The 27,666-nt window shown below is 41.1% G+C and overlaps 1 protein-coding gene across 1 annotated transcript in view; it reads right to left on the reverse strand.

The window, feature by feature from the left end:
- LOC139367956 (neurexin-1a-like) overlaps window positions 1–27,666 on the reverse strand; it is an 84,032-nt gene that overhangs the window by 42,571 nt on the left and 13,795 nt on the right. Inside the window, exons 5-8 of the mRNA XM_071106377.1 lie at window positions 20,386–20,687; window positions 15,429–15,590; window positions 12,122–12,193; window positions 11,651–11,875 (exon numbers count right to left, since the gene is read on the reverse strand). Of these exons, the coding sequence (XP_070962478.1) occupies window positions 11,651–11,875; window positions 12,122–12,193; window positions 15,429–15,590; window positions 20,386–20,687 (761 nt within the window). The remainder of the gene's footprint in view (window positions 1–11,650; window positions 11,876–12,121; window positions 12,194–15,428; window positions 15,591–20,385; window positions 20,688–27,666) is intronic.

Below are 27,666 nucleotides of genomic sequence, written 5' to 3' on the forward strand. Positions count from 1 at the left end.
ACACCAGTATCAACATCCACACCAGTATAAGCATCAACACCGACACCAGTATCAACATCAACACCAGTATAAACAACAACACCGACACCAGTATCAACATCAACACCAGTATCAACATCAACACCGACACCAGTATAAACACCAACACCAGTATCAACATCAACACCAGTATAAACATCAACACCAGTATCAACATCAACACCAGTATCAACATCAACACCAGTATAAACATCAACACCGACACCAGTATCAACATCAGCACCAGTATAAACATCAACACCGACACCAGTATCAACATCAACACCAGTATAAACATCAACACCAGTATAAACATGAACACCGACACCAGTATCAACATCAACACCAGTATCAACATCAACACCGACACTAGTATCAACATCAACACCAGTATCAACATCAACACCAGTATAAACATCAACACCGACACCAGTATCAACATCAACACCAGTATCAACATCAACACCAGTATCAACATCAACACCAGTATCAACATCAACACCAGTATAAACATCAACATCAACACCAGTATCAACATCAACACCAGTATCAACATCAACACCAGTATAAACATAAACATCAACACCAGTATAAACATCAACACCAGTATAAACATCAACACCAGTATAAACATCAACACCAGTATAAACATCAACAACAGTATAAACATCAACACCGACACCAGTATCAACATCAACACCGACACCAGTATCAACATCAACACCGACACCAGTATCAACATCAACACCGACACCAGTATAAACATCAACACCGACACCAGTTTAAACATCAACACCAACACCAGTATAAACATCAACAACAGTATAAAAACCAACATCAACACCAGTATAAACATCAACACCAGTATCAACATCAACACCGACACCAGTATCAACATCAACACCAGTATAAACATCAACACCGACACCAGTATCAACATCAACACCAGTATAAACATCAACACCGACACCAGTATCAACATCAACACCAGTATAAACATCAACATCAACACCGACACCAGTATCAACATCAACACCAGTATAAACATCAACACCGACACCAGTATCAACATCAACACCAGTATCAACATCAACACCAGTATCAACATCAACACCAGTATCAACATCAACACCGACACCAGTATCAACACCAACACCAGTATCAACATCAACACCAGTATCAACATCAACACCAGTATCAACATCAACACCAGTATAAACATCAACACCGACACCAGTATCAACATCAACACCAGTATAAACAACAACACCGACACCAGTATCAACATCAACACCAGTATCAACATCAACACCGACACCAGTATAAACACCAACACCAGTATCAACATCAACACCAGTATAAACATCAACACCAGTATCAACATCAACACCAGTATCAACATCAACACCAGTATAAACATCAACACCGACACCAGTATCAACATCAACACCAGTATAAACATCAACACCAGTATAAACATGAACACCGGCACCAGTATCAACATCAACACCAGTATAAACATCAACACCGACACCAGTATCAACATCAACACCAGTATCAACATCAACACCAGTTTCAACACCAACACCAACACCCATATAAACATCAACACCAACACCAGTATCAACATCAACACCAACACCCATATAAACATCAACACCGACACCAGTATCAACATCAACAACAACAACAACAACATCAAAACCAACACCAGTATCAACATCAACAACAACAACAACAACATCAACACCAACACCCATATAAACATCAACACCAACAACAACAACATCAAAACCAACACCAGTGTCGTGTCTTTGGCATCATTAAACTGAAGATGAATCTTTATCAACAATTCTCTGTAATTATTATTACGTGATTAAACTATTTAATCTTGTAACTGTAATTAACTAGGAAGTCGGGGCACCAAGGAACATATTCAGAATACAAAGTTATAATCATCAACACCAGTATAAACATCAACACCAGTATCAACATCAACACCAGTATCAACATCAACACCAGTATAAACATCAACACCGACACCAGTATCAACATCAGCACCAGTATAAACATCAACACCGACACCAGTATCAACATCAACACCAGTATAAACATCAACACCAGTATAAACATGAACACCGACACCAGTATCAACATCAACACCAGTATCAACATCAACACCGACACTAGTATCAACATCAACACCAGTATCAACATCAACACCAGTATAAACATCAACACCGACACCAGTATCAACATCAACACCAGTATCAACATCAACACCAGTATCAACATCAACACCAGTATCAACATCAACACCAGTATCAACATCAACACCAGTATAAACATAAACATCAACACCAGTATAAACATCAACACCAGTATAAACATCAACACCAGTATAAACATCAACACCAGTATAAACATCAACAACAGTATAAACATCAACACCGACACCAGTATCAACATCAACACCGACACCAGTATCAACATCAACACCGACACCAGTATCAACATCAACACCGACACCAGTATAAACATCAACACCGACACCAGTATAAACATCAACACCAACACCAGTATAAACATCAACAACAGTATAAAAACCAACATCAACACCAGTATAAACATCAACACCAGTATCAACATCAACACCGACACCAGTATCAACATCAACACCAGTATAAACATCAACACCGACACCAGTATCAACATCAACACCAGTATAAACATCAACACCGACACCAGTATCAACATCAACACCAGTATAAACATCAACATCAACACCGACACCAGTATCAACATCAACACCAGTATAAACATCAACACCGACACCAGTATCAACATCAACACCAGTATCAACATCAACACCAGTATCAACATCAACACCAGTATCAACATCAACACCGACACCAGTATCAACACCAACACCAGTATCAACATCAACACCAGTATCAACATCAACACCAGTATAAACATCAACACCGACACCAGTATCAACATCAACACCAGTATAAACAACAACACCGACACCAGTATCAACATCAACACCAGTATCAACATCAACACCGACACCAGTATAAACACCAACACCAGTATCAACATCAACACCAGTATAAACATCAACACCAGTATCAACATCAACACCAGTATCAACATCAACACCAGTATAAACATCAACACCGACACCAGTATCAACATCAACACCAGTATAAACATCAACACCAGTATAAACATGAACACCGGCACCAGTATCAACATCAACACCAGTATAAACATCAACACCGACACCAGTATCAACATCAACACCAGTATCAACATCAACACCAGTTTCAACACCAACACCAACACCCATATAAACATCAACACCAACACCAGTATCAACATCAACACCAACACCCATATAAACATCAACACCGACACCAGTATCAACATCAACAACAACAACAACAACATCAAAACCAACACCAGTATCAACATCAACAACAACAACAACAACATCAACACCAACACCCATATAAACATCAACACCAACAACAACAACATCAAAACCAACACCAGTGTCGTGTCTTTGGCATCATTAAACTGAAGATGAATCTTTATCAACAATTCTCTGTAATTATTATTACGTGATTAAACTATTTAATCTTGTAACTGTAATTAACTAGGAAGTCGGGGCACCAAGGAACATATTCAGAATACAAAGTTATAATTTTCCTAATATAACTTTCAGATATTAATATCTGATCACTTAGTCTTCTGATTAATGAATTCTTCTTTACCTCACGTTGGTCTCATTCCAAACGTTGTAAATTGTTGGTTATCTGCACGAACCCAGTCTTCACTATGAGTCATCCATACATCAATTGTCTTAAATAATTTATTTACTAACTAAGTAATTCACAGAAATGCATAAACAAACAGTAGATAGTTACAAGGAAATTATAATGAAGTTTCCCTAGTGGGATAAACCGGTATCGCAGCTTGGTGTACAAAAGGGAAGTGTTGGTCAACTGAGATGAGACACTACAAAGAAGATAATTATAACAATTGAAATGGTAATCCTTTGCACATGAACGCTTACACATTCGGGAACAAATGCAATCAATATATATATTTACGCTCAGTGTGTCGTCTGGGTCTCTGTTGAAAAGTTTCTGTTGGAGAGTCTGTCCGCCCTCTCTCTGTCGTGGTTAGAATGTATAGTTCAGAGTGACATTCATTCATGTCGTTATAGAATAGATGTTTCGGCGGTTGTCGGTCTTCGCGTTCAATGATACCGAATTCCTAGCTGCAGACTAGTAATTAATATCAAAGACTTGTTCTTATTCTGTCGGTATCGACAGTCTAAGAGTTTAACCACGTGGTGTGGTTAAAAGATTCAGCCATCTACTCAAACCTTGGCATTCTCGTTATCGAGGTAAGCTGGTCTGTAACCTTTGTCCTCTCGTAATTGAGAGAAACATAGTCTGGTGATAGAAAACCCGGGTGGGGGTTTTATTCAGAAGAGCAGAAAAAGGCTGTCTCATGACGCCAGGTCCTAACTGTGCTCATGGGGGCGTGCCAGTGACTTTAGTGAAACTTTACATAGAAATACAATTCTCTCACCTTACATCATTACATAGCATCCCATAATTTCACAAATAGTTTAATCTTTCCTCATTCATCCTGAACAACAATTAGATTCAAGCCTCATATCTGAGGCTATTGTATAAACAGCGTTATGGTAATGTGGCCGTATTGTCTCCCATGAGTTTCACAAAATTGTACCAAACGGACCAGTTCGTAGCTGGATTCTTCACCGATCTTTTATACCTTGTCCAGAACATAAATGTTGTTCGGACCTCAAGTTCTGTGAGGTGGAAGAAATTCCTTTGTTCTGTCTATGAAAACTCACTCTGTCTCTATACTGTGGCCATGAGGAGATAATCTCCTCCAGGAATTTACGACTTTTCTCTGACCACTGCAGCCTGGGTGTTGGAGACAGGGGGGGTAGGGAGATTGTGCATAGAAAAGGGCTGGTGGGCGACCGGGAGGTCCGTGGGGCGACACACAATTGGCCTAGCGTCGTCCGGGTTAGGCAGGGCTTGGCCGGTAGGGATATCCTTGTCTCATCGCGCACCAGCGACTCCTGTGGTGGACCGGGCGCAGTGCACGCTAACCAAGGTTGCCAGGTGCACGGTGTTTCCTCCGACACATTGGTGCGGCTGGCTTCCGGGTTGGATGTGCGCTGTGTTAAGAAGCAGTGCGGCTTGGTTGGGTTGTGTATCGGAGGACACATGACTTTCAACCTTCGTCTCTCCCGAGCCCGTACGGGAGTTGTAGCGATGAGACAAGATAGTAGCTACTAAAAACAATTGGATACCACGAAATTGGGGAGAAAAAAAGGGGTAAAATTTTTTTTTTTTTAAGAAAAAAAGAAAAAGAAAAGGGCTGGTGCAGAGGGAGGGGTGCTCGCTGTACCCAAAGAGGGCAACGTCATGACACCAGTATAAACATCAACACCAACACCAGTATAAACATCAACACCAACACCAGTATAAACATCAACACCAACACCAGTATCAACACCAACACCAACACCAGTATCAACACCAACACCAGTATCAACACCAACACCAGTATAAACATCAACATCAACACCAGTGTAAACTCATCATCAACACCAACACCAGTATAAACATCAACACCAGTATAAACATCAACACCAACACCAGTACAAACATCAACACCAACACCAGTATAAACATCAACACCAACACCAGTATAAACATCAACACCAACACCAGTATAAACATCAACACCAACACCAGTATAAACATCAACACCAACACCAGTATAAACATCAACACCAACACCAGTATCAACACCAACACCAGTATAAACATCAACACCAACACCAGTATAAACACCAACACCAGTATAAACATCAACACCAACACCAGTATAAACATCAACACCAGTACCAGCATCAACACCAGTATAAACATCAACACCAGTATCAACATCAACACCGACACCAGTATAAACATCAACATCAACACCAGTATAAACATCAACACCAGTATAAAAACCAACACCAACAACAGTATAAACATCAACACCAGTATAAACATCAACACCAACAACAGTATAAACATCAATTCCAACACCAACACCAACATAAACATCAACACCAGTATAAACATCAACGTCAACAACAGTATAAACATCAACATCAACACCAGTATAAACATCAACACCAGTATAAACATCAACACCAACAACAGTATAAACATTTACGCCAACAACAGTATAAACATCAACACCAACACCAGTATAAACACCAACACCAACACCAGTATAAAAACCAACACCAACACCAGTATAAAAACCAACACCAACACCAGTATAAACATCAACAACAAAATCTGTGATTGATTGGTCTATCAAGCATCGATGCAAGCTTCAACTGGGCGGCAGGGTAGCCTAGTGGTTAGTGTTGGACTAGTAACCGAAAGGTTGCAAGTTCAAATCCCCGAGCTACCAAGGTACAAATCTGTCGTTCTGCCCCTGAACAGGCAGTTCCTAGGCCGTCATTGAGAATGAGAATTTGTTCTTAACTGACTTGCCTAGTTAAATAAAGGTAAAAAAACCGGAAAGCATGCACAGATATGATGCAACCAAGTAAAGAATTACGCACAATTTATTGAAATCAATGGCGCCATTATTTGAGTTCAAGCGAAATTAAATTTACTCTGACTTTGGAATGAAATGTTGCCTATTTAAATCTCACGTTTCCTATTTATATCTCACATTGCCTATTTATATCTCATATGTTGCCTATTTATATCTCATGTGGCCTATTTATATCTCACGTTGCCTATTTATATCTCACATTGCCTATTTATATCTCATATGTTGCCTATTTAAATCTCACGTTGCCTATTTATATCTCCCGTTGCCTATTTTTATCTCTTATGTTGCCTATTTATATCTCATGTGGCCTATTTATATCTCACATTGCCTATTTATATCTTATATGTTGCCTATTTATATCTCACGTTGCCTATTTTTATCTCACATGTTGCCTATTTATATCTCATATGTTGCCTATTTATATCTCATGTGGCCTATTTATATCTCACATTGCCTATTTATATCTCATATGTTGCCTATTTATATCTCACGTTGCCTATTTGTATCTCATATGTTGTCTATTTATATCTCACGTTGCCTATTTATATCTCATATGTTGCCTATTTATATCTCATATATTGCCTACTTAAATCTCACGTTGCCTATTTATATCTCACGTTGCCTATTTTTATCTCATATGTTGCCTATTTGTATCTCACGTTGCCTGTTTATATCTCACGTTGCCTATTTATATCTCACATTATCTATTTATATCTCTATTTATATCTCATATGTTGCCTATTTAAATCTCACGTTGCCTATTTATATCTCACGTTGCCTATTTATATCTCATATGTTGCCTACTTAAATCTCACGTTGCCTATTTATATCTCACGTTTCCTATTTATATCTCATATGTTGCCTATTTATATCTCACGTTGCCTATTTATATCTCATATGTTGCCTATTTATATCTCACGTTGCCTATTTTTTATCTCATATGTTGCCTATTTATATCTCATATGTTGCCTATTTATATCTCATGTGGCCTATTTATATCTCACATTGCCTATTTATATCTCATGTGGCCTATTTATATCTCACATTGCCTATTTATATCTCATATGTTGCCTATTTATATCTCACGTTGCCTATTTGTATCTCATATGTTGTCTATTTATATCTCACGTTGCCTATTTATATCTCATATGTTGCCTATTTATATCTCATATATTGCCTACTTAAATCTCACGTTGCCTATTTATATCTCACGTTGCCTATTTTTATCTCATATGTTGCCTATTTGTATCTCACGTTGCCTGTTTATATCTCACGTTGCCTATTTATATCTCACATTGCCTATTTATATCTCACGTTGCCTAAATATATCTCATATGTTGCCTATTTAAATCTCACGTTGCCTATTTATATCTCACGTTGCCTATTTATATCTCATATGTTGCCTATTTATATCTCATATGTTGCCTATTTATATCTCATATGTTGCCTATTTATATCTCACGTTTCCTATTTATATCTCATATGTTGCCTATTTATATCTCACGTTGCCTATTTCTATCTCATATGTTGCCTATTTATATCTCATATGTTGCCTACTTAAATCTCACGTTGCCTATTTATATCTCACGTTGCCTATTTATATCTTATATGTTGCCTATTTATATCTCACGTTGCCTATTTTTATCTCACATGTTGCCTATTTATATCTCATATGTTGCCTATTTATATCTCATGTGGCCTATTTATATCTCACATTGCCTATTTATATCTCATATGTTGCCTATTTATATCTCACGTTGCCTATTTGTATCTCATATGTTGTCTATTTATATCTCACGTTGCCTATTTATATCTCATATGTTGCCTATTTATATCTCACGTTGCCTATTTTTATCTCATATGTTGCCTATTTGTATCTCACGTTGCCTGTTTATATCTCACGTTGCCTATTTATATCTCACATTATCTATTTATATCTCTATTTATATCTCATATGTTGCCTATTTAAATCTCACGTTGCCTATTTATATCTCACGTTGCCTATTTATATCTCATATGTTGCCTACTTAAATCTCACGTTGCCTATTTATATCTCACGTTTCCTATTTATATCTCATATGTTGCCTATTTATATCTCACGTTGCCTATTTATATCTCATATGTTGCCTATTTATATCTCACGTTGCCTATTTTTTATCTCATATGTTGCCTATTTATATCTCATATGTTGCCTATTTATATCTCATGTGGCCTATTTATATCTCACATTGCCTATTTATATCTCATGTGGCCTATTTATATCTCACATTGCCTATTTATATCTCATATGTTGCCTATTTATATCTCATATATTGCCTACTTAAATCTCACGTTGCCTATTTATATCTCACGTTGCCTATTTTTATCTCATATGTTGCCTATTTGTATCTCACGTTGCCTGTTTATATCTCACGTTGCCTATTTATATCTCACATTGCCTATTTATATCTCACGTTGCCTAAATATATCTCATATGTTGCCTATTTAAATCTCACGTTGCCTATTTATATCTCACGTTGCCTATTTATATCTCATATGTTGCCTATTTATATCTCATATGTTGCCTATTTATATCTCATATGTTGCCTATTTATATCTCACGTTTCCTATTTATATCTCATATGTTGCCTATTTATATCTCACGTTGCCTATTTCTATCTCATATGTTGCCTATTTATATCTCATATGTTGCCTACTTAAATCTCACGTTGCCTATTTATATCTCACGTTGCCTATTTATATCTCACGTTGCCTACTTATATCTCACGTTGCCTATTTATATCTCATATGTTGCCTATTTATATCTCACGTGGCCTATTTATATCTCACATTGCCTATTTATATCTCACGTTGCCTATTTATATCTCATATGTTGCCTATTTGTATCTCACGTTGCCTGTTTATATCTCGCGTTGCCTATTTATATCTCACGTTGCCTATTTATATCTCATATGTTGCCTATTTGTTCTGAGCCCTCTCCTGTACTCCCTGTTCACCCGCGACTGCGTGGCCATGCACGCCTCCAACTCAATCATCAAGTTTGCGGACGACACAACAGTGGTAGGCTTGATTACCAACAACGACGAGACGGCCTACAGGGAGGAGGTGAGGGCCCTCGGAGTGTGGTGTCAGGAAAATAACCTCACACTCAACGTCAACAAAACTAAGGAGATGATTGTGGACTTCAGGAAACAGCAGAGGGAACACCCCCCTATCCACATCGATGGAACAGTAGTGGAGAGGGTAGCAAGTTTTAAGTTCCTCGGCATACACATCACAGACAAACTGAATTGGTCCACTCACACAGACAGCATCGTGAAGAAGGCGCAGCAGCGCCTCTTCAACCTCAGGAGGCTGAAGAAATTCGGCTTGTCACCAAAAGCACTCACAAACTTCTACAGATGCACAATCGAGAGCATCCTGGCGGGCTGTATCACCGCCTGGTATGGCAACTGCACCGCCCTCAACCGTAAGGCTCTCCAGAGGGTAGTGAGGTCTGCACAACGCATCACCGGGGGCAAACTACCTGCCCTCCAGGACACCTACACCACCCGATGTCACAGGAAGGCCATAAAGATCATCAAGGACATCAACCACCCGAGCCACTGCCTGTTCACCCCGCTATCATCCAGAAGGCGAGGTCAGTACAGGTGCATCAAAGCTGGGACCGAGAGACTGAAAAACAGCTTCTATCTCAAGGCCATCAGACTGTTAAACAGCCACCACTAACACTGAGTGGCTGCTGCCAACACACTGACACTGACTCAACTCCAGCCACTTTAATAATGGGAATTGATGGGAAATGATGTAAATATATCACTAGCCACTTTAAACAATGCTACCTTATATAATGTTACTTACCCTACATTATTCATCTCATATGCATACGTATATACTGTACTCTATATCATCGACTGTATCCTTATGTAATACATGTATCACTAGCCACTTTAAACTATGCCACTTTGTTTACATACTCATCTCATTTGTACATACTGTACTCGATACCATCTACTGTATCTTGCCTATGCTGCTCTGTACCATCACTCATTCATATATCCTTATGTACATATTCTTTATCCCCTTACACTGTGTACAAGACAGTAGTTTTGGAATTGTTAGTTAGATTACTTGTTATTACTGCATTGTCGGAACTAGAAGCACAAGCATTTCGCTACACTCGCATTAACATCTGCTAACCATGTGTATGTGACAAATAAAATTTGATTTTTTTTTTATTTTTTATATCTCACGTTGCCTACTTAAATCTCACGTTGCCTATTTATATCTCACGTTGCCTATTTATATCTCATATGTTGCCTATTTATATCTCACGTTGCCTATTTATATCTCATATGTTGTCTATTTATATCTCATGCTGCCTACTTATACCTCACGTTGCCTATTTATATCTCACGTTGCCTGACTACAATATTTGATCTTAATACAGTAATAAATATCCACTAGCCCATAGTAAGTCAGTAGGGCTAGCTGGCTAGCTTACTGCGGTTAGTTAGCCAAAGAGCCACTAATATTTGTTAGCTAGCTAGCTACATACAAAGAGTTGACATCTACCTTGCATAAAATTTGTTTTAGGTCATTGTTGCCCGTTAAACTATCTGGTTAGGTACATTATTACGATTCACATATAGATAGCTGATAGGTATGAAGTAAAACGTTTGCTTTGTGTACATCTTGTTTGGTCTCTATTGTTGTCATTGTCCTGGTTGGAAGAAGGATCAGTAAATGGGGACGTGCAGCGTGAGGTAATACAGTAGGGGGAGTCCTTCTCAAATGGAAGGTTTTATGTGTTCTCCACACTCTCGTCCTCATAAGAACATAATCAAGAGAACGTCCATGGAGAATGCACTCGGCGCATGAGAGTGGGAAGCACGGTAGTACGCATATTGAGAAACATCCAATGTGTGCTTGGTCAGCGTGTGTGTCTCCTTACCTTTAGGGTGGGGGGTGTGCGGGGGTCCTTGCGTTGCTGTTGCCGTGGTTTCCCGTGGCTGAAGAGCATCAGTCCGTTGGGTTCTGTCGTTCTGAAGTCAAAGGAGATTGACCCCGCCTTCTTGGCGCTCCACTTGCTCAATGCCACAAACGACTCTGGGGTGTCAAAGGTCACGGGATCGAGGGTCGCCACGCTCTCACACTTAAACGCCACTATACCGCTCACCTGATGGATAGGAAAGTTTGTTAAGTTAGTTTGTTCCTCTCAATTCTTTATTCTTTATTTAGTATGTTACTTATTTTCTTCAGGCCCCAAATCAAATGTTAAAAATGCCACACATTAAATTGAAACAATAAAATAGAGTGAAAAACTGAGTAATAGGGCTGTGTTGCAATGGACTACATAAGGGTTAGGATGCGATTTGAGACCAGCCAATAAGACCAGCCAATAAGAAAATATGGTGTATATTACCTTCATTTTAGCATCTCCCTGCTTAGCCAGCCGAGACAGCTCCAACCGTACATCATTGTTCTTATACACCACCTAGAGGTCAGGGTTGAGGGGTCAGGGCAGGGGTGAGGAAAGGGGTTATTAAAGTTGAGAGGAAGAGTGCAAATGAATAGTCTTGTATCTCCTCTCTCCTTGTCTCCTCTCCTTCAGTCACAGAAGAAAGCAAAGCCTCAGTTATCACTGTCATGTTGCTTCCACCAAACCTGTTTCAATACCAGTCTAGATGAAGGAGAGGAGATAAGGAGGGGAAATGAGGTGAAGAGAGGAGGAGAGGACAAGAGGAGAGGAAGAACTAATGAAATGCAGCCTTTTATGTGTGTATGTGTGTGTGTGTGTGTGTGTATGTGTGTGTGTGTGTGTGTGTGTGTGTGTGTGTGTGTGTGTGTGTGTGTGTGTGTGTGTGTGTGTGTGTGCGTGCGTGCGTGCGTGTGTGTGTGTGTGTGTGCATAAGTTTGTGTGTTGGTGCGCATGGTGCGCATGAAATATTGTACAGGGCTGATGATCAGTCATGCGAGTGTGTTCCGTCGTACATCTTAATTATTTCCCATGGATTAGCATACGATCACATTAGATATGTAAATGACAGCAGCATGCCTACAACACCATCAGTCCCAATCAACCGCACGTACACGCGCGAACGAATGCACGCACGCACACACACACTACTAATGATATCACCGTTGGCAAATCATCTGTCTGTTTGTTTGTGTGTGTGTGTGTGTGTGTGTGCATGTGTGTGCCGTTGGCGCATTTGGAGCAGAGCGGATGGATAGAGGGTCTCGGTGGCAGAGCCAATTAGCATGTTAGCGCTTAGCGCTGCGTCTGCTCCCTCAGCAACACTCATCACTGATTCTCTCAGATTCTGAAGACTGCAGAGGGAGAGTGGGTGTGTGTGCCACTGCCAAATGTGTGTGTGCATCTCTCTGTGTCTTATTACCGTATATACTGTATAAGATGTGTGTGTATCTCTCTGTGTCTTATTACCGTATATACTGTATGAGATGTGTGTGTATCTGTGTACATTATTACCGTATATACTGTATGAGATGTGTGTGTATCTGTGTACATTATTACCGTATATACTGTATGAGATGTGTGTGTATCTGTGTACATTATTACCGTATATACTGTATGAGATGTGTGTGTCTCTGTGTACATTATTACCATATATACTGTATGAGATGTGTGTGTATCTGTGTACATTATTACCGTATATACTGTATGAGATGTGTGTGTATCTGTGTACATTATTACCATATATACTGTATGAGATGTGTGTGTATCTGTGTACATTATTACCGTATATACTGTATGAGATGTGTGTGTATCTGTGTACATTATTACCGTATATACTGTATGAGATGTGTGTGTATCTGTGTACATTATTACCATATATACTGTATGAGATGTGTGTGTATCTGTGTACATTATTACCATATATACTGTATGAGATGTGTGTGTATCTGTGTACATTATTACCGTATATACTGTATGAGATGTGTGTGTATCTGTGTACATTATTACCGTATATACTGTATGAGATGTGTGTGCATCTCCCTGTGTACATTATTACCATATATACTGTATGAGATGTGTGTGTATCTGTGTACATTATTACCGTATATACTGTATGAGATGTGTGTGTATCTGTGTACATTATTACCGTATATACTGTATGAGATGTGTGTGTATCTGTGTACATTATTACCGTATATACTGTATGAGATGTGTGTGTATCTGTGTACATTATTACCGTATATACTGTATGAGATGTGTGTGTATCTGTGTACATTATTACCGTATATACTATATGAGATGTGTGTGTATCTGTGTACATTATTACCGTATATACTGTATGAGATGTGTGTGTATCTGTGTACATTATTACCATATATACTGTATGAGATGTGTGTGTATCTGTGTACATTATTACCGTATATACTGTATGAGATGTGTGTGTATCTGTGTACATTATTACCGTATATACTGTATGAGATGTGTGTGTCTCTGTGTACATTATTATCGTATATACTGTATGAGATGTGTGTGTATCTGTGTACATTATTACCGTATATACTGTATGAGATGTGTGTGTATCTGTGTACATTATTACCGTATATACTGTATGAGATGTGTGTGTATCTGTGTACATTATTACCGTATATACTGTATGAGATGTGTGTGTCTCTGTGTACATTATTACCATATATACTGTATGAGATGTGTGTGTATCTGTGTACATTATTACCGTATATACTGTATGAGATGTGTGTGTCTCTGTGTACATTATTACCATATATACTGTATGAGATGTGTGTGTATCTGTGTACATTATTACCATATATACTGTATGAGATGTGTGTGTATCTGTGTACATTATTACCGTATATACTGTATGAGATGTGTGTGTATCTGTGTACATTATTACCGTATATACTGTATGAGATGTGTGTGCATCTCCCTGTGTACATTATTACCATATATACTGTATGAGATGTGTGTGTATCTGTGTACATTATTACCGTATATACTGTATGAGATGTGTGTGTATCTGTGTACATTATTACCGTATATACAGTATGAGATGTGTGTGTATCTGTGTACATTATTACCGTATATACTGTATGAGATGTGTGTGCATCTCCCTGTGTACATTATTACCATATATACTGTATGAGATGTGTGTGTATCTGTGTACATTATTACCATATATACTGTATGAGATGTGTGTGTATCTGTGTACATTATTACCGTATATACTGTATGAGATGTGTGTGTATCTGTGTACATTATTACCGTATATACTGTATGAGATGTGTGTGTATCTGTGTACATTATTACCGTATATACTGTATGAGATGTGTGTGTATCTGTGTACATTATTACCATATATACTGTATGAGATGTGTGTGTATCTGTGTACATTATTACCGTATATACTGTATGAGATGTGTGTGTATCTGTGTAAATTATTACCATATATACTGTATGAGATGTGTGTGTATCTGTGTACATTATTACCGTATATACTGTATGAGATGTGTGTGTCTCTGTGTACATTATTGCCATATATACTGTATGAGATGTGTGTGTATCTGTGTACATTATTACCATATATACTGTATAAGATCATGAACCTGTGGATAAACCTGTAGGCCTAGCTTTGTATGCAACTGTGATGTGTGCATATGTAGACGTGTGTATGCATGTGTGTATAATGTATAGATGAGTACGAGTGGGTTAGTGTGTGTGTGTGTGTACACCCCACCTCTTTAAGGCAGCCCATAAAGTTGTTGCTAACAGGAGATCCAGGGAGGTCAGCAGTACTGGGACTTCCACCCACGTAGAAGAAATCGTCTGAGCCCAACATGGTGTAGTCTTCCTGGGTGTAGCCCGTAGTGGTCAAGATGCCGTCCACGGAGATGGTCACCTATGCAACAAAGCACAGGGAAAGGGCACGCTATACTCACACCAAACGAAGCGCAACGCGCTAGCCTGCCAAATTAGTCTGCCCCCTTACTGACTTGGTAGGTTTCTGGGGAGGTGGTCTGGTCTTGGCTGTGGTTGGTTGGTCAGTTGTTTGGATTGATTGGTCAGTTGTATTGAACTGGTCTGTGATTTGATTGGTCTAGCTGTGTTAGGTCTGTGTTCTGATTGGTCTGTTGTTTGGTTTGTGTGATTTTTCTGTGTTTTTCTGTTATTTTTTATTTGTCTAGCGTGTTTGGACCTGTTTCCTGTCTGTGTGATGAGGTGGTTTGGGCTTGTTAGAGTATTACGGAACCAACTCTGTTCTCAGGGCAGCAGATCTGTCCTGCAGGCAGAACAATTACAAATCCAAGTCTGTGTCCTTTATACTCAAGTTCGAGTCGAGTCACGAGTCCCTTGATTGGGCTAAAAAGGCTGCAGTCCAAAAATCTTTCAAGATAAGTTCCTAATTTAAAATATCTAGCTAATACTGAAGCCAACTCAAATGTCCTGTTGAACCACCTGGTATTCTACCCTGTACCGTAGAGACTGCTGCCCTACTGTATGTACATAGTCATTGAACTTTAATAATGTTTACATACTGCTCCACCCACTTTACACGGTGCCTTCAGAAAGTATTCATACCTTGATTTAGTCCATCTTTTGTTCTTTTACAGCCTGAATTCAAAATGGATTAAATAGATTTTTTTTTCTCTCAAACAGGTTTTCAGAAATGTTGTCACATTAACAAAAAAAAAGAAATACATAAGTATTCACATCCTTGACTTAATACTTTGTAGAAGCACCTTTGGCGGCGATTACAGCTTTGAGTCGTCTTGGGCATGTCTGTATCAGCTTTGAGTCGTCTTGGGCATGTCTGTATCAGCTTTGAGTCGTCTTGGGCATGTCTGTATCAGCTTTGAGTCGTCTTGGGCATGTCTGTATCAGCTTTGAGTCGTCTTGGGCATGTCTGTATCAGCTTTGAGCCGTCTTGGGCATGTCTGTATCAGCTTTGAGTCGTCTTGGGCATGTCTGTATCAGCTTTGAGTCGTCTTGGGCATGTCTGTATCAGCTTCGAGCCGTCTTGGGCATGTCTGTATCAGCTTTGAGCCGTCTTGGGCATGTCTGTATCAGCTCTGAGTCGTCTTGGGCATGTCTGTATCAGCTTTGAGCCGTCTTGGGCATGTCTGTATCAGCTTTGAGCCGTCTTGGGCATGTCTGTATCAGCTTCGAGCCGTCTTGGGCATGTCTGTATCAGCTTTGAGTCGTCTTGGGCATGTCTGTATCAGCTTTGAGCCGTCTTGGGCATGTCTGTATCAGCTTCGAGTCGTCTTGGGCATGTCTGTATCAGCTTTGAGTCGTCTTGGGCATGTCTGTATCAGCTTTGAGCCGTCTTGGGCATGTCTGTATCAGCTTTGAGTCGTCTTGGGCATGTCTGTATCAGCTTTGAGCCGTCTTGGGCATGTCTGTATCAGCTTTGAGCCGTCTTGGGCATGTCTGTATCAGCTTTGAGTCGTCTTGGGCATGTCTGTATCAGCTTTGAGTCGTCTTGGGCATGTCTGTATCAGCTCTGAGTCGTCTTGGGCATGTCTGTATCAGCTTCGAGTCGTCTTGGGCATGTCTGTATCAGCTTTGAGTCGTCTTGGGCATGTCTGTATCAGCTTTGAGCCGTCTTGGGCATGTCTGTATCAGCTTTGAGTCGTCTTGGGCATGTCTGTATCAGCTTTGAGTCGTCTTGGGCATGTCTGTATCAGCTCTGAGTCATCTTGGGCATGTCTGTATCAGCTTTGAGTCGTCTTGGGCATGTCTGTATCAGCCTCGAGTCATCTTGGGCATGTCTGTATCAGCTTTGAGTCGTCTTGGGCATGTCTGTATCAGCTCTGAGTCATCTTGGGCATGTCTGTATCAGCTTTGAGTCGTCTTGGGCATGTCTGTATCAGCTCTGAGTCATCTTGGGCATGTCTGTATCAGCTTTGAGTCGTCTTGGGCATGTCTGTATCAGCCTCGAGTCATCTTGGGCGTGTCTGTATCAGCTTTGGATTTGGCGATTTTCTCCCATTCTTTGGCGGTGAACAACAATTTTCAAGTCTTTCCACAGATTTTCAATGTGGAATAAGTCAAGGGGTATAAATACATTCTCGAAGGCACTGTATGTATATACTGTATTCTAGTCATGGCTCATCCTATATAACTACTGCTGTACACACCTTTTATATTAATGTACTGTCTATAATGTACAATATATATACATATATATATATACATATTTATGTATATTCCGGACTCTGACATTGCTCGTTCTGATACTTCTTAATTTAGTTTTTTGTTGAAAACTTTTCTGGATGATGTGTATAGTTTATTTGTATATGTTTTATTATTATTGCTAGGTACTACTGCACTGTTGGAGCTAGAAACACATGCCATGAGAACAACCAAAGGAATAACATTGGTTCTATAAAATGCAAACAAGCTTGATGTTGACTAGTTCATTAGCAACAATGGCTAACCCACCGAGTAGATTACAGTAGCATGTGTAGTCAGCTCAGGTTGTAGCTAACGAGGATTACCCTGGCAATAGAGCATTAGCATAAATACCTAACCTAGATGACCCTGGCTATATATCATCAGCATAAGTACCTAACCTAGATTACCCTGGCTATATAGCATTAGCATAAGTAGCTAACCAGGATTACCCTGGCTATATTGCATTAGCATAAGTAGCTAACCAGGATTACCCTGGCTATATTGCATTAGCATAAGTAGCTAATCAGGTTATTCAGGCATATGTTGAGGCTCAGCAGCCACAATCTGTTAGTGTATTAGGTATTAGTTAATATTCTGATAGTAAATGGTGTTAGTGCTGTTAGTAGTGTTGAGTTTAGTGATAAACATGATGCTAGTAGTGATGATAGTGTTGAGGGTTGGAGTGTGTGAGGGGTAGGGGTTGTGGGTTAGAGTGTGTGTGGGGAGTTAGTCAGATTAGCAGGTCTGAATGATGTGACACATACACTGACACACACACACTGACACACACAGTGTTAAATGGGTTAGTCATTCCACACACATGCAGCCGCCTCTCGCTGCATGCAGTCAACAGCAAGAGGAAGATAGGAACGAGAAAACAAACAACAACAGAAGAGCCTGGGCTCAGCAGCAGGATGGACAGCATGCAGTGGAGGAATGGAGAAAAATAATAGGAGAAAATTAAAAAGGGTGAGGGAGGGAGGTTGGCCTCTGTCTCTGTGTTAAATGGACAAATCAGAGAGGCGGGACCTGAAGTTGCACCATGCAGGGGGAGCGGCCAATCGCGTGCAGCTGAGGAAAGAGCCAAATCAGGACACGCCTACATGTCAACAATGGGGAGATGGAGTGAATGTCGGAAAAAGGTCAAAGGAAAGGTAGAAAGAAATAGCGGGGCTAAGAGGAGGGGAGTGTTAAGCCGAGAGAACCAACCGCCATCATCCTGTTCTAGTATAGTTTTAGTTGTTCTACGGCTCAGAAAAGAACACAGTAAACCGAAACTGGGAAAGGATTAGAGTTATATCTACCAAACAATGGAGTTTGTTTACCATAGCGTGTCCAATGCCTGAGTGCTTTGTGGAGAGGGGGAGGAAGGAGAGCAACAAGTGTGAACAAAACGACATCCGTAAAGGACAAAGAAAAGGTAGAAGGCCAGTGAAGGATAGAGAGGAGTGGAGAAGGCTAGGAGAAGGCAACAGGTTAGTAGTATGACACATTCCATGGATGGAGGTTAGTTAGTATTACTAGCAGGTTAGTAAGTACAGTTAGTAGTTAGAGGTTGGTACACACAGGCAAACAGCAGAAGACTACAGTTAGCAGAAGAATAGTGCCCCCAGCCCTGACGCTAATATACAGACACAGACACACACACACACACACACACACACACACACACACACACACACACACACACACACACACACACACACACACACACACACACACACACACACACACACACACACACACACACACACACACACACACACACACACACACACACACACAGTGAGTTTAAGACAAATACACCCTCTTTCTCTCTTTTTCTCTCTCTTTCTCACTCATGCACCTTTCTTTCCCTCGTTCACCCTCTTTATCTCTTTCCCATTCTCTCTATAACCCCCTCTCTCTATAACCCCCTCTCTCTATAATCCCTCTCTCTACCCCCCCTCTCTATAACCCCTCTCTCTAACCCCCCCTCTCTCTATAACCCCCTCTCTCTCTATAACCCCCTCTCTCTATAACCCCCTCTCTCTATAACCCGTCTCTACCCCCCTCTCTATAACCTCTCTCTCTAACCCCCCTCTTTCTATAACCCCCTCTTTCTATTCCCCCCTCTATAACCCCCCTCTCTATAACCCCCCTCTTTCTATAATCCCCCCTCTTTCTATACCCTCCCTCTCTATAACCCCCTCTTTCTATAACCCCCCCTTTCTATACCCTCCCTCTCTATAACCCCCTCTTTCTATAACCCCCCCTCTCTATAACCCCGCCTCTCTACAATCTCCCCTCTTTCTATAACCCTCCCTCTTTATAACCCCCTCTTTCTATAACCCTCCCTCTCTATAACCTCCTCTTTCTATAACCCCCCCTCTCTATAACCCCCTCTTTCTATACCCTCCCTCTCTATAACCCCATCTTTCTATAACCCCCCCTCTCTCTAATCTCCCCTCTTTCTATAACCCCCCTCTCTATAACCCCCTTTTCATCTCGCCCCTCCCCTGCCGTTGCCAGGTTACCTGTCTCAGGTTGCGTGTGACCTTGACATCGTGCCAGGAGTTATCGTTAAACTTCCCATTAACCGGCTCTACCAGGGCCTCGAAGGCCCCGGACCCCAGGTTGATGACCAGTGACACGGCTCCGTTCTTTAAGGCCAGGTTGACGTAGTCGGCTGATTTGCCCGTGTGGAGCATTAGGCCGTTCCTCTGCAGGGTCTTAAAGCTCAGGGTGATCTCATCACTAGAGGACTGGATGGGGCTGGGAGACAGGTCATAGCAGAAATACTCTGACCCCTTAAAGGTTGCTACGTCGTCCTCACGGGCTGGAGGGGGAGGGAGGGAGGTTGGATGGAAGGATGGAGGGATGGGTCGACAAGTGGGGAGAAAGAGAAACAGAGACCAGTCAATGTTGTTAATGTTTTATAATATTTATAATATAACATCATGGACAAAATGTTAAATGTGTAAACAGCAATGTTGGTGACAAATGGAAACCTAATAACCTGAGATATGTTCCTATCTTACTCTTTGTTTGCTCATCCAGTAATCTGATATGAGTTGGATGGATCATTCATGAGTGGGTTGACATTCAACCGTCAGGATATGTTGTGATGCTTCGCTTTTTGATCTATTCAACAGTCATTATAAAATCTGTCATCTTGTTTAGAGAGTTTAGAATGGTGTGTGTGTGTGTGTGGGTGTGTGTGTGTGTGTGAGAGTGTGTGTTCTTAAGTACCTATCAGCAACCAGCCATGCTATATAATTCAGCATAATATAATCAAATGTATGCCAGTGTGTGTGCCATTATGTGTGCCAGTGTGTGTGCCAGTGTGTGTGCTATTGTGTGTGCCAGTGTGTATGCCAGTGTGTGTGCCAGTGTGTGTTTGCCAGTGTGTGTGCCAGTGTGTGTGCCAGTGTGTGTGCCATTATGTGTGCCAGTGTGTGTGCCAGTGTGTGTGCTATTGTGTGTGCCAGTGTGTATGCCAGTGTGTGTGTGCCAGTGTGTGTGCCAGTGTGTGTATGCCAGTGTGTGTGTGTGCCAGTGTGTGTGCCAGTGTGTGAATGTTAATAGAAAGGCATTTGCCAGAGTGTGTGATCATGTGTGTGTCTGTGTTCTGGGTGTAATTACCAGAAACACTGAGGAAGCCAAGCCAAGCCGGTAAAAAAGCCCTATTACAACCTGTGTTGTGATAATTGGGATGTTTGCTCTGTAACCCATTTGTTCATACGGCACAATGGTATACAATAAGGCCGGGACAACATAAAGACAACAGTCACACTGTGGCGGAATAAATTCAACTACACATACGTTTGTTTCATCACAAAACATCTGTCCGGTGAAGTCCACTAAGAGAATATTGTGTGTGTGTGCGCGTGTGTGTGCGTGTGCGTGCATGTGCGCGTGTGTGTGTGCGTGCGTGCGTGTGTGTGTGCGTGTGTGTGCGTGCGTGTGCGTGTGTGTGCGCGTGCGTGTGTCTGTGTGAGTCTGTGTGCGTGTGTGTGCGTGCGTGTGTGTGTGTGTGTGTGTGTGTGTGTGTGCGACATGTGCAAGTAAAACAAAAAAGGCTTCACCCTATTTGTAGTCTAGCTGAAGGCCAATGCCACATTCCTCTATTTCATGTTGGCAAAAGGGTCAGCTCTGTCTTAGTTTTTGTTGTCAAAGGCTAGCTAAAATGCTTGCTAGCCTGACTTCCTCGCATAGGCAACAATGAACCAGCTAAGTTAGCCTGCTAGGCTACATATTGAACTTCAATATCAAACTTCAAACTTCAAGGCCAGTGGCACAACATATTGATTTACGGTTAGATCAGAATTGAAAAATAGTTATGAAAACACAGAGAGACAAAAGATAATTTATTTGATTTCTTACATTTTTTTTTATTGTTCCAGTATTTGGTCAAACAGCCTGGCTTCCCTCTGCAGCCACGAATACACGCCACTGGTAATCACCTCCCTCACAGCATGTCAGTGTGAGTGTGTGTACATTTTAGTGTATTTGTGTCAGGAAAGCTATTACCAACTCAGAGCCTGCGGTGAGTCTTTACCGTGGAGAGGGCGAGCGAGAGGGAGAGTGTGGGCTGAGTGTGACAGGAACCAATTTCTTACAATGAACACACACACCCATTCACCACCATTACATTGTAGATCTAATTTACATTCATACCATTAGATGTCAGCCAACCAGTCAATCAGTAGACCAGACAGCAGGACATCGGTGGGCCAGTTCACCATTCTATCACATCACACACGGCAGCTGATGTAACGGCGCTTTCCTCTCCTCAGCCTCACATACTCATTTGTCATTTCCATGGCAACCCCGTGCAATTAGGCTACAGCTGTGTGTGTGTGTGTGCGTGTCACAGGAGGTTGGTGGCTCCTTAATTGGGGAGGATGGGCACGTGGTAATGACTGGAGCAGAATTATTGGAATGGTATTAAATACATCAACACATGGTTTCCATGCGTTTTAAACCATTCAATTTGCTCCGTTCCAGACATTATTATGAGACATCCTCCCCTCAGCAGCCTCCACTGGTGCATGTGTGTGCTTCTGTGAGAGAGAGTGATTGAGTGAACAGTACATTATCAGGGACAGCTGTACTAAATCAAAAAGAGAGAAAGAGCAGGGTGACTACACTACCTGAGAGAGAGAATGAGAGAGGGAGAAGCAGAGAGAGAGAGAGAGAGAGAGAGAGAGAGAGAGAGAGAGAGAGAGAGAGAGAGAAAGAAAGAAAGAAAGAAAGAAAGAAAGAAAGAAAGAAAGAAAGAAAGAAAGAAAGAAAGAAAGAAAGAAAGAGAGAGGGAGGGAGAAGCAGAGAGAGTGAGAGAGAGAGAACGGGAGGAAGCGAGGTAGAGAGACAGAGGAGGAGATCAACCATTTCCAGGTCCAGGGACATTTAGTACTAGTTTGTGGCGACCTACAGTAAATGCCAGAACTTGTCAAGAACCCGACATTCATAGCACACAGGGAGACCTGGAGGTGACAGGTCTCCCTGTGTGACAGGTCTCCCTCCAATATGCCTCCGTAGACATAACTATGACAAAAACAACCAACAAAAACAGGTCACAACTCTGTATATAGCCTATGGTAGGCTTTGAGGGGACTCCTACGGTAGGTAAACCTATAGCACATCTCTTGACAGTAGTACTGTAGACTGCTTTATCATCGACCTCAGCCTAGAGTCTCTCAGAGCTTTCACAGTCAGTCCACTGACACCCCTATCAGATCACAGAAAAATCACATCTACTTGAACAGAGCAATACTCAACCATGAGGCATCAAAGCCGAACAAACTGCTGGCTTTTAAGAAATGCCATAGATGGAGGGTAGTGTAGAAACCTACCACAAAAACAATTGACCAACAAATCCCTCCTAGAGAACTTCCTGGATTAAATGTTCCCCTGCAAAAGTGAAGGTGTAAACAGCAGTAGGAAGCCTGAACACTATATTTGAACTATCAGCTAACATGTAGCATTTAAATTCAAGCAGAAACCCTAAAAAACAAAAAAAACAATGAGGAATGGTTTGATGAAGAATGCAAAAACCTTTGAAAGAAATTGAGAATCCTATCCAACCAAAAACACAGAGAGCCAGAAAACCTGAGCCTACGCCTTCACTATGGTGAATCACTAAAACAATACAGAAATACACTGCGGAAAATAAAGGAACAGCATGACAGAAAACAACAGGTGACATCATTGCTTTCACCTGGATTCATCTGGTCAGTCTATGTCTATAGCAGGTGTTCTTAATGTTTTGTGCACTCAAACCTACACATCACACATACACCATGTGTAAATGCCAACACACGCCTACGCTAAGGCACTCACCAACACATACTGATGGATGTCCAGCTCTAGAATGTATGATAATCTTATTGTTAACCAAGTTACACCCTAAACCCTTAATATGTACACCCTAGCGCCTAGCCCCTTACAACTGAAACCATTAAAATATACAGTACACACTAGCCTCTAACACTACTTAACACCTACAGTCTTGTCTGTCACCTACAGCTCTCTCTCTCTCTCTCGCTCTGACAATCTCTCTGACAATCTCTCCAGTTAGAGCCCAGTGTTTTGTCTTCAGCTGGATAAGATCAGTTTTATCCCAGGGCACACGTACGCACACACAAACCCCTTAAAGCAAGTCATTAAGAAATGATGATAAAGTCGGAAACAGCTCCGGAATGGGCATCAATAACACAATGTATTTATAATAAATGATCTGACTACTTCAGCCGGCCCAGTTACAACTGAATTATGCTGCACCCCTTTGTGGATAAGGTCTATTGGTTGGGCACTTGACCCTCGCTAATATTGTAAATAAAATAACATCTAAAAATATACCGTGCCTTTTAAAAGTATTCAGACCACTTGACTTGTTCCACATTTTGTTACATTACAGCCTTATTCTAAAATGAATTAAATTTAAAAAATACTCAGCAATCTACACACAATAACCCATAATGATAAAGCGAAAACAGTTAAAAAAAAAAAGATTGTGTCGAGGCACAGATTTGAGGAAGGGTACCAAAACATTTCTGCAGCTTTGCAGGTCCCCAAGAACACAGTGCCCTCCATCATTCTTAAATGGCCGAAGTTTGGAAACACCAAGACTCTTTCTAGATCTGGCCGCCCGGCCAAACTGAGCAATCGGGGGAGAATGACCTTGTTAAGGAAGGTGACCAAGAACCCGATGGTCACTCTGACAGAGCTCTAGAGTTAATATGTGGTGATGGAGAACCTTCCAGAAGGACAACCATCTCTGCAGCACTGTACCAATCAGGCCTTTATTGTAGAGTGGCCAGACAGAAGCCACTCCTCAGTAAAAAAAGCATCACAGTCCGCTTGGAGTTTGCCAAAAGGCACCTAAAGACAAGATTCTCTGGTCTGATGAAACAAAGATTAAACTCTTTGGCCTGAAGCAAACGAAGCAGAGTACAGAAAGATCCTTGATGAAAACCTTCTCCAGAGCACTCAGGACCTCAGACTGCCGTTGGTTTACCATCCAATAGGTCAACGACTCTAAGCACACAGCCAAGACAACGCAGGAGCGGCTTAGGGATAAGTCTCTGAATGTCCTTGAGTGGCCCAGCCAGAGCTCGAACTTGACCCCGATCAAACATCTCTGGAGAGACCTGAAAATAGCTGTGCAGCGATGCTCCCCATCCAACCTGACACAGCTTGAGAGGATCTGCTGAGAAGAATGAGAGAAACTCCCCAAATACATATTTGCCAAGCTTTTAGTGTCATACCCAAGAAGACTCAAGGCTGTAATCGCTGCCAAAGTTGCTTCAACAAAGTACTGAGTAAAGAGTCTGAATACTGATGTAAATGTAATATTTTTGTTTTATAAATTTTTTTCAAACATTTATAAAAAACTGTTTTTTGCTTTGTCATTATGGGGTATTGTGATGTCGTTATGGGGTATTGTGATGTCATTATGGGGTATTGTGTGTAGATTGATCAGGAAAAAATACTATTATTTACAGTACCAGCCAAAAGTTTGGGCGCACCTACTCTTTCAGCGGTTGTTCTTTATTTTTTACTATTTTCTACATAGAATAATAGTGAAGACATCAAAACTATGAAATACTATGGAATCATGTAGTAACCAAAAAGGTGTATGTGTGTCTGGTTTCTGAAATAGAGCTTGTCCTCTCTGTAACACACACACACGCACGCACGCACGCACGCACACACACACACACACACACACACACACACACACACACACACACACACACACACACGTCAGAATAAGTTTGACTGGAGTAGGACTGGCACTTTGGAGATAGACCCAACACATCTAAGGACTTAACATATCTCTCTCTCCCCTCGCTCTTTATCTCCCCCTCCCCTATCTCACATCCACAGACAATCACCCCCCTCCGCTTCTTCAGAGAAACTCATTTCAGATAGTCAGCTCCAGAAAGCCTCTTTATTTTGAGATGACGGCTACGTCAGCTCCCTCTGACTGCCATTACATTTCTGCACACACACACACACACACGCATGCACACACGCACGCACACACACACAAACACCTCACATACATGTACAGTACACACTTAGAAAAAAAGGTTCCAAAGGGGTTCTTCGGCTGTCCCCATAGGAGAACCCTTTTTGGTTCCAGGTAGAGCTATTTTGGTTTCCATGTAGAAAACTCTGGGGAAAGGGTTCTACAAGGAACCCAATAGGGTTCTACCTGGAACCAAAAGGTTCTAGATAGCACCTTTTCTTCTAAGTGTGTAGCTACATGAACAAAGACACATTCCAATTTGGAACACATACAGTATTTTAAATTATTTCAGTTTGTAGCCAAGCGGAAAAGCTCACAGACATACATTCAGGCTCACAGACATACATTCAGGCTCACAGACATACATTCAGGCTCTTAGCCATACATTCAGACTCTTAGCCATACATTCAGGCTTTTAGCCATACATTCAGGCTATTAGCCATACATTCAGGCTCTTAGCCATACATTCAGGCTCTTAGCCATACATTCAGACTCTTAGCCATACATTCAGGCTCATAGCCATACATTCAGGCTCTTAGCCATACATTCAGGCTCTTAGCCATACATTCAGGCTCCTAGCCATACATAGCCATAAGCAATAAGGAGAAGTATACCTCTGAGCTTTCCTACAGATATTGAAGAGGGAAGGGGAAAGAGAGAGGGAAAGAGTAAGTGTTGGTCATTTGAAAGAAATATTGAAGAAAAAAATAAAGTAGGAAGAAAATAAAGAAGAGGCACCATTTTGAAAAGGTAGAAAAGCAGCACTGGCATCAAACAAGACCAACATGCTCCTAATGGAGCAGCATTCTAGTTTACTAGAACACCATTACACTGTCGTGTATCATAGATATCTCTGTGACCAGCACTGTAAGCTAAGTGGCACTCCAACCACCAACTATGATGTATGAAGGTTTAGAATGTAACAGGCACAAACACTGATGTATTCCAAACTGGGTTTGACTACCTGAAAGTGTGTGATGTAGTGTGTTCCAGTACAGTACAATAGTGTATGTGAAGTAAGTAGCAGTAGTAGTAGCAGCAGTAGTAGCAGTAGTAGTCGTAGAAGTAGTAGCAGTAGCAGCAGTAGTAGCAGTAGTAGTAGTAGTAGTAGCAGTAGCAGCAGTAGTAGTAGTAGCAGTAGTAGTAGTAGTAGTAGCAGCAGTAGTAGCAGAAGAAGTAGGGGCAGCAGTAATAGTAGAATAAGTAGTAGTAGTAGTAGTAGTAGTAGCAGCAGCAGTAGCAGTAGTAGTAGAATAAGTAGTATTAGAAGAAGCACGCA

The sequence above is a fragment of the Oncorhynchus clarkii genome, chromosome 16, assembly GCF_045791955.1.
Source record: "Oncorhynchus clarkii lewisi isolate Uvic-CL-2024 chromosome 16, UVic_Ocla_1.0, whole genome shotgun sequence".
Lineage (NCBI taxonomy): Eukaryota > Metazoa > Chordata > Actinopteri > Salmoniformes > Salmonidae > Oncorhynchus > Oncorhynchus clarkii.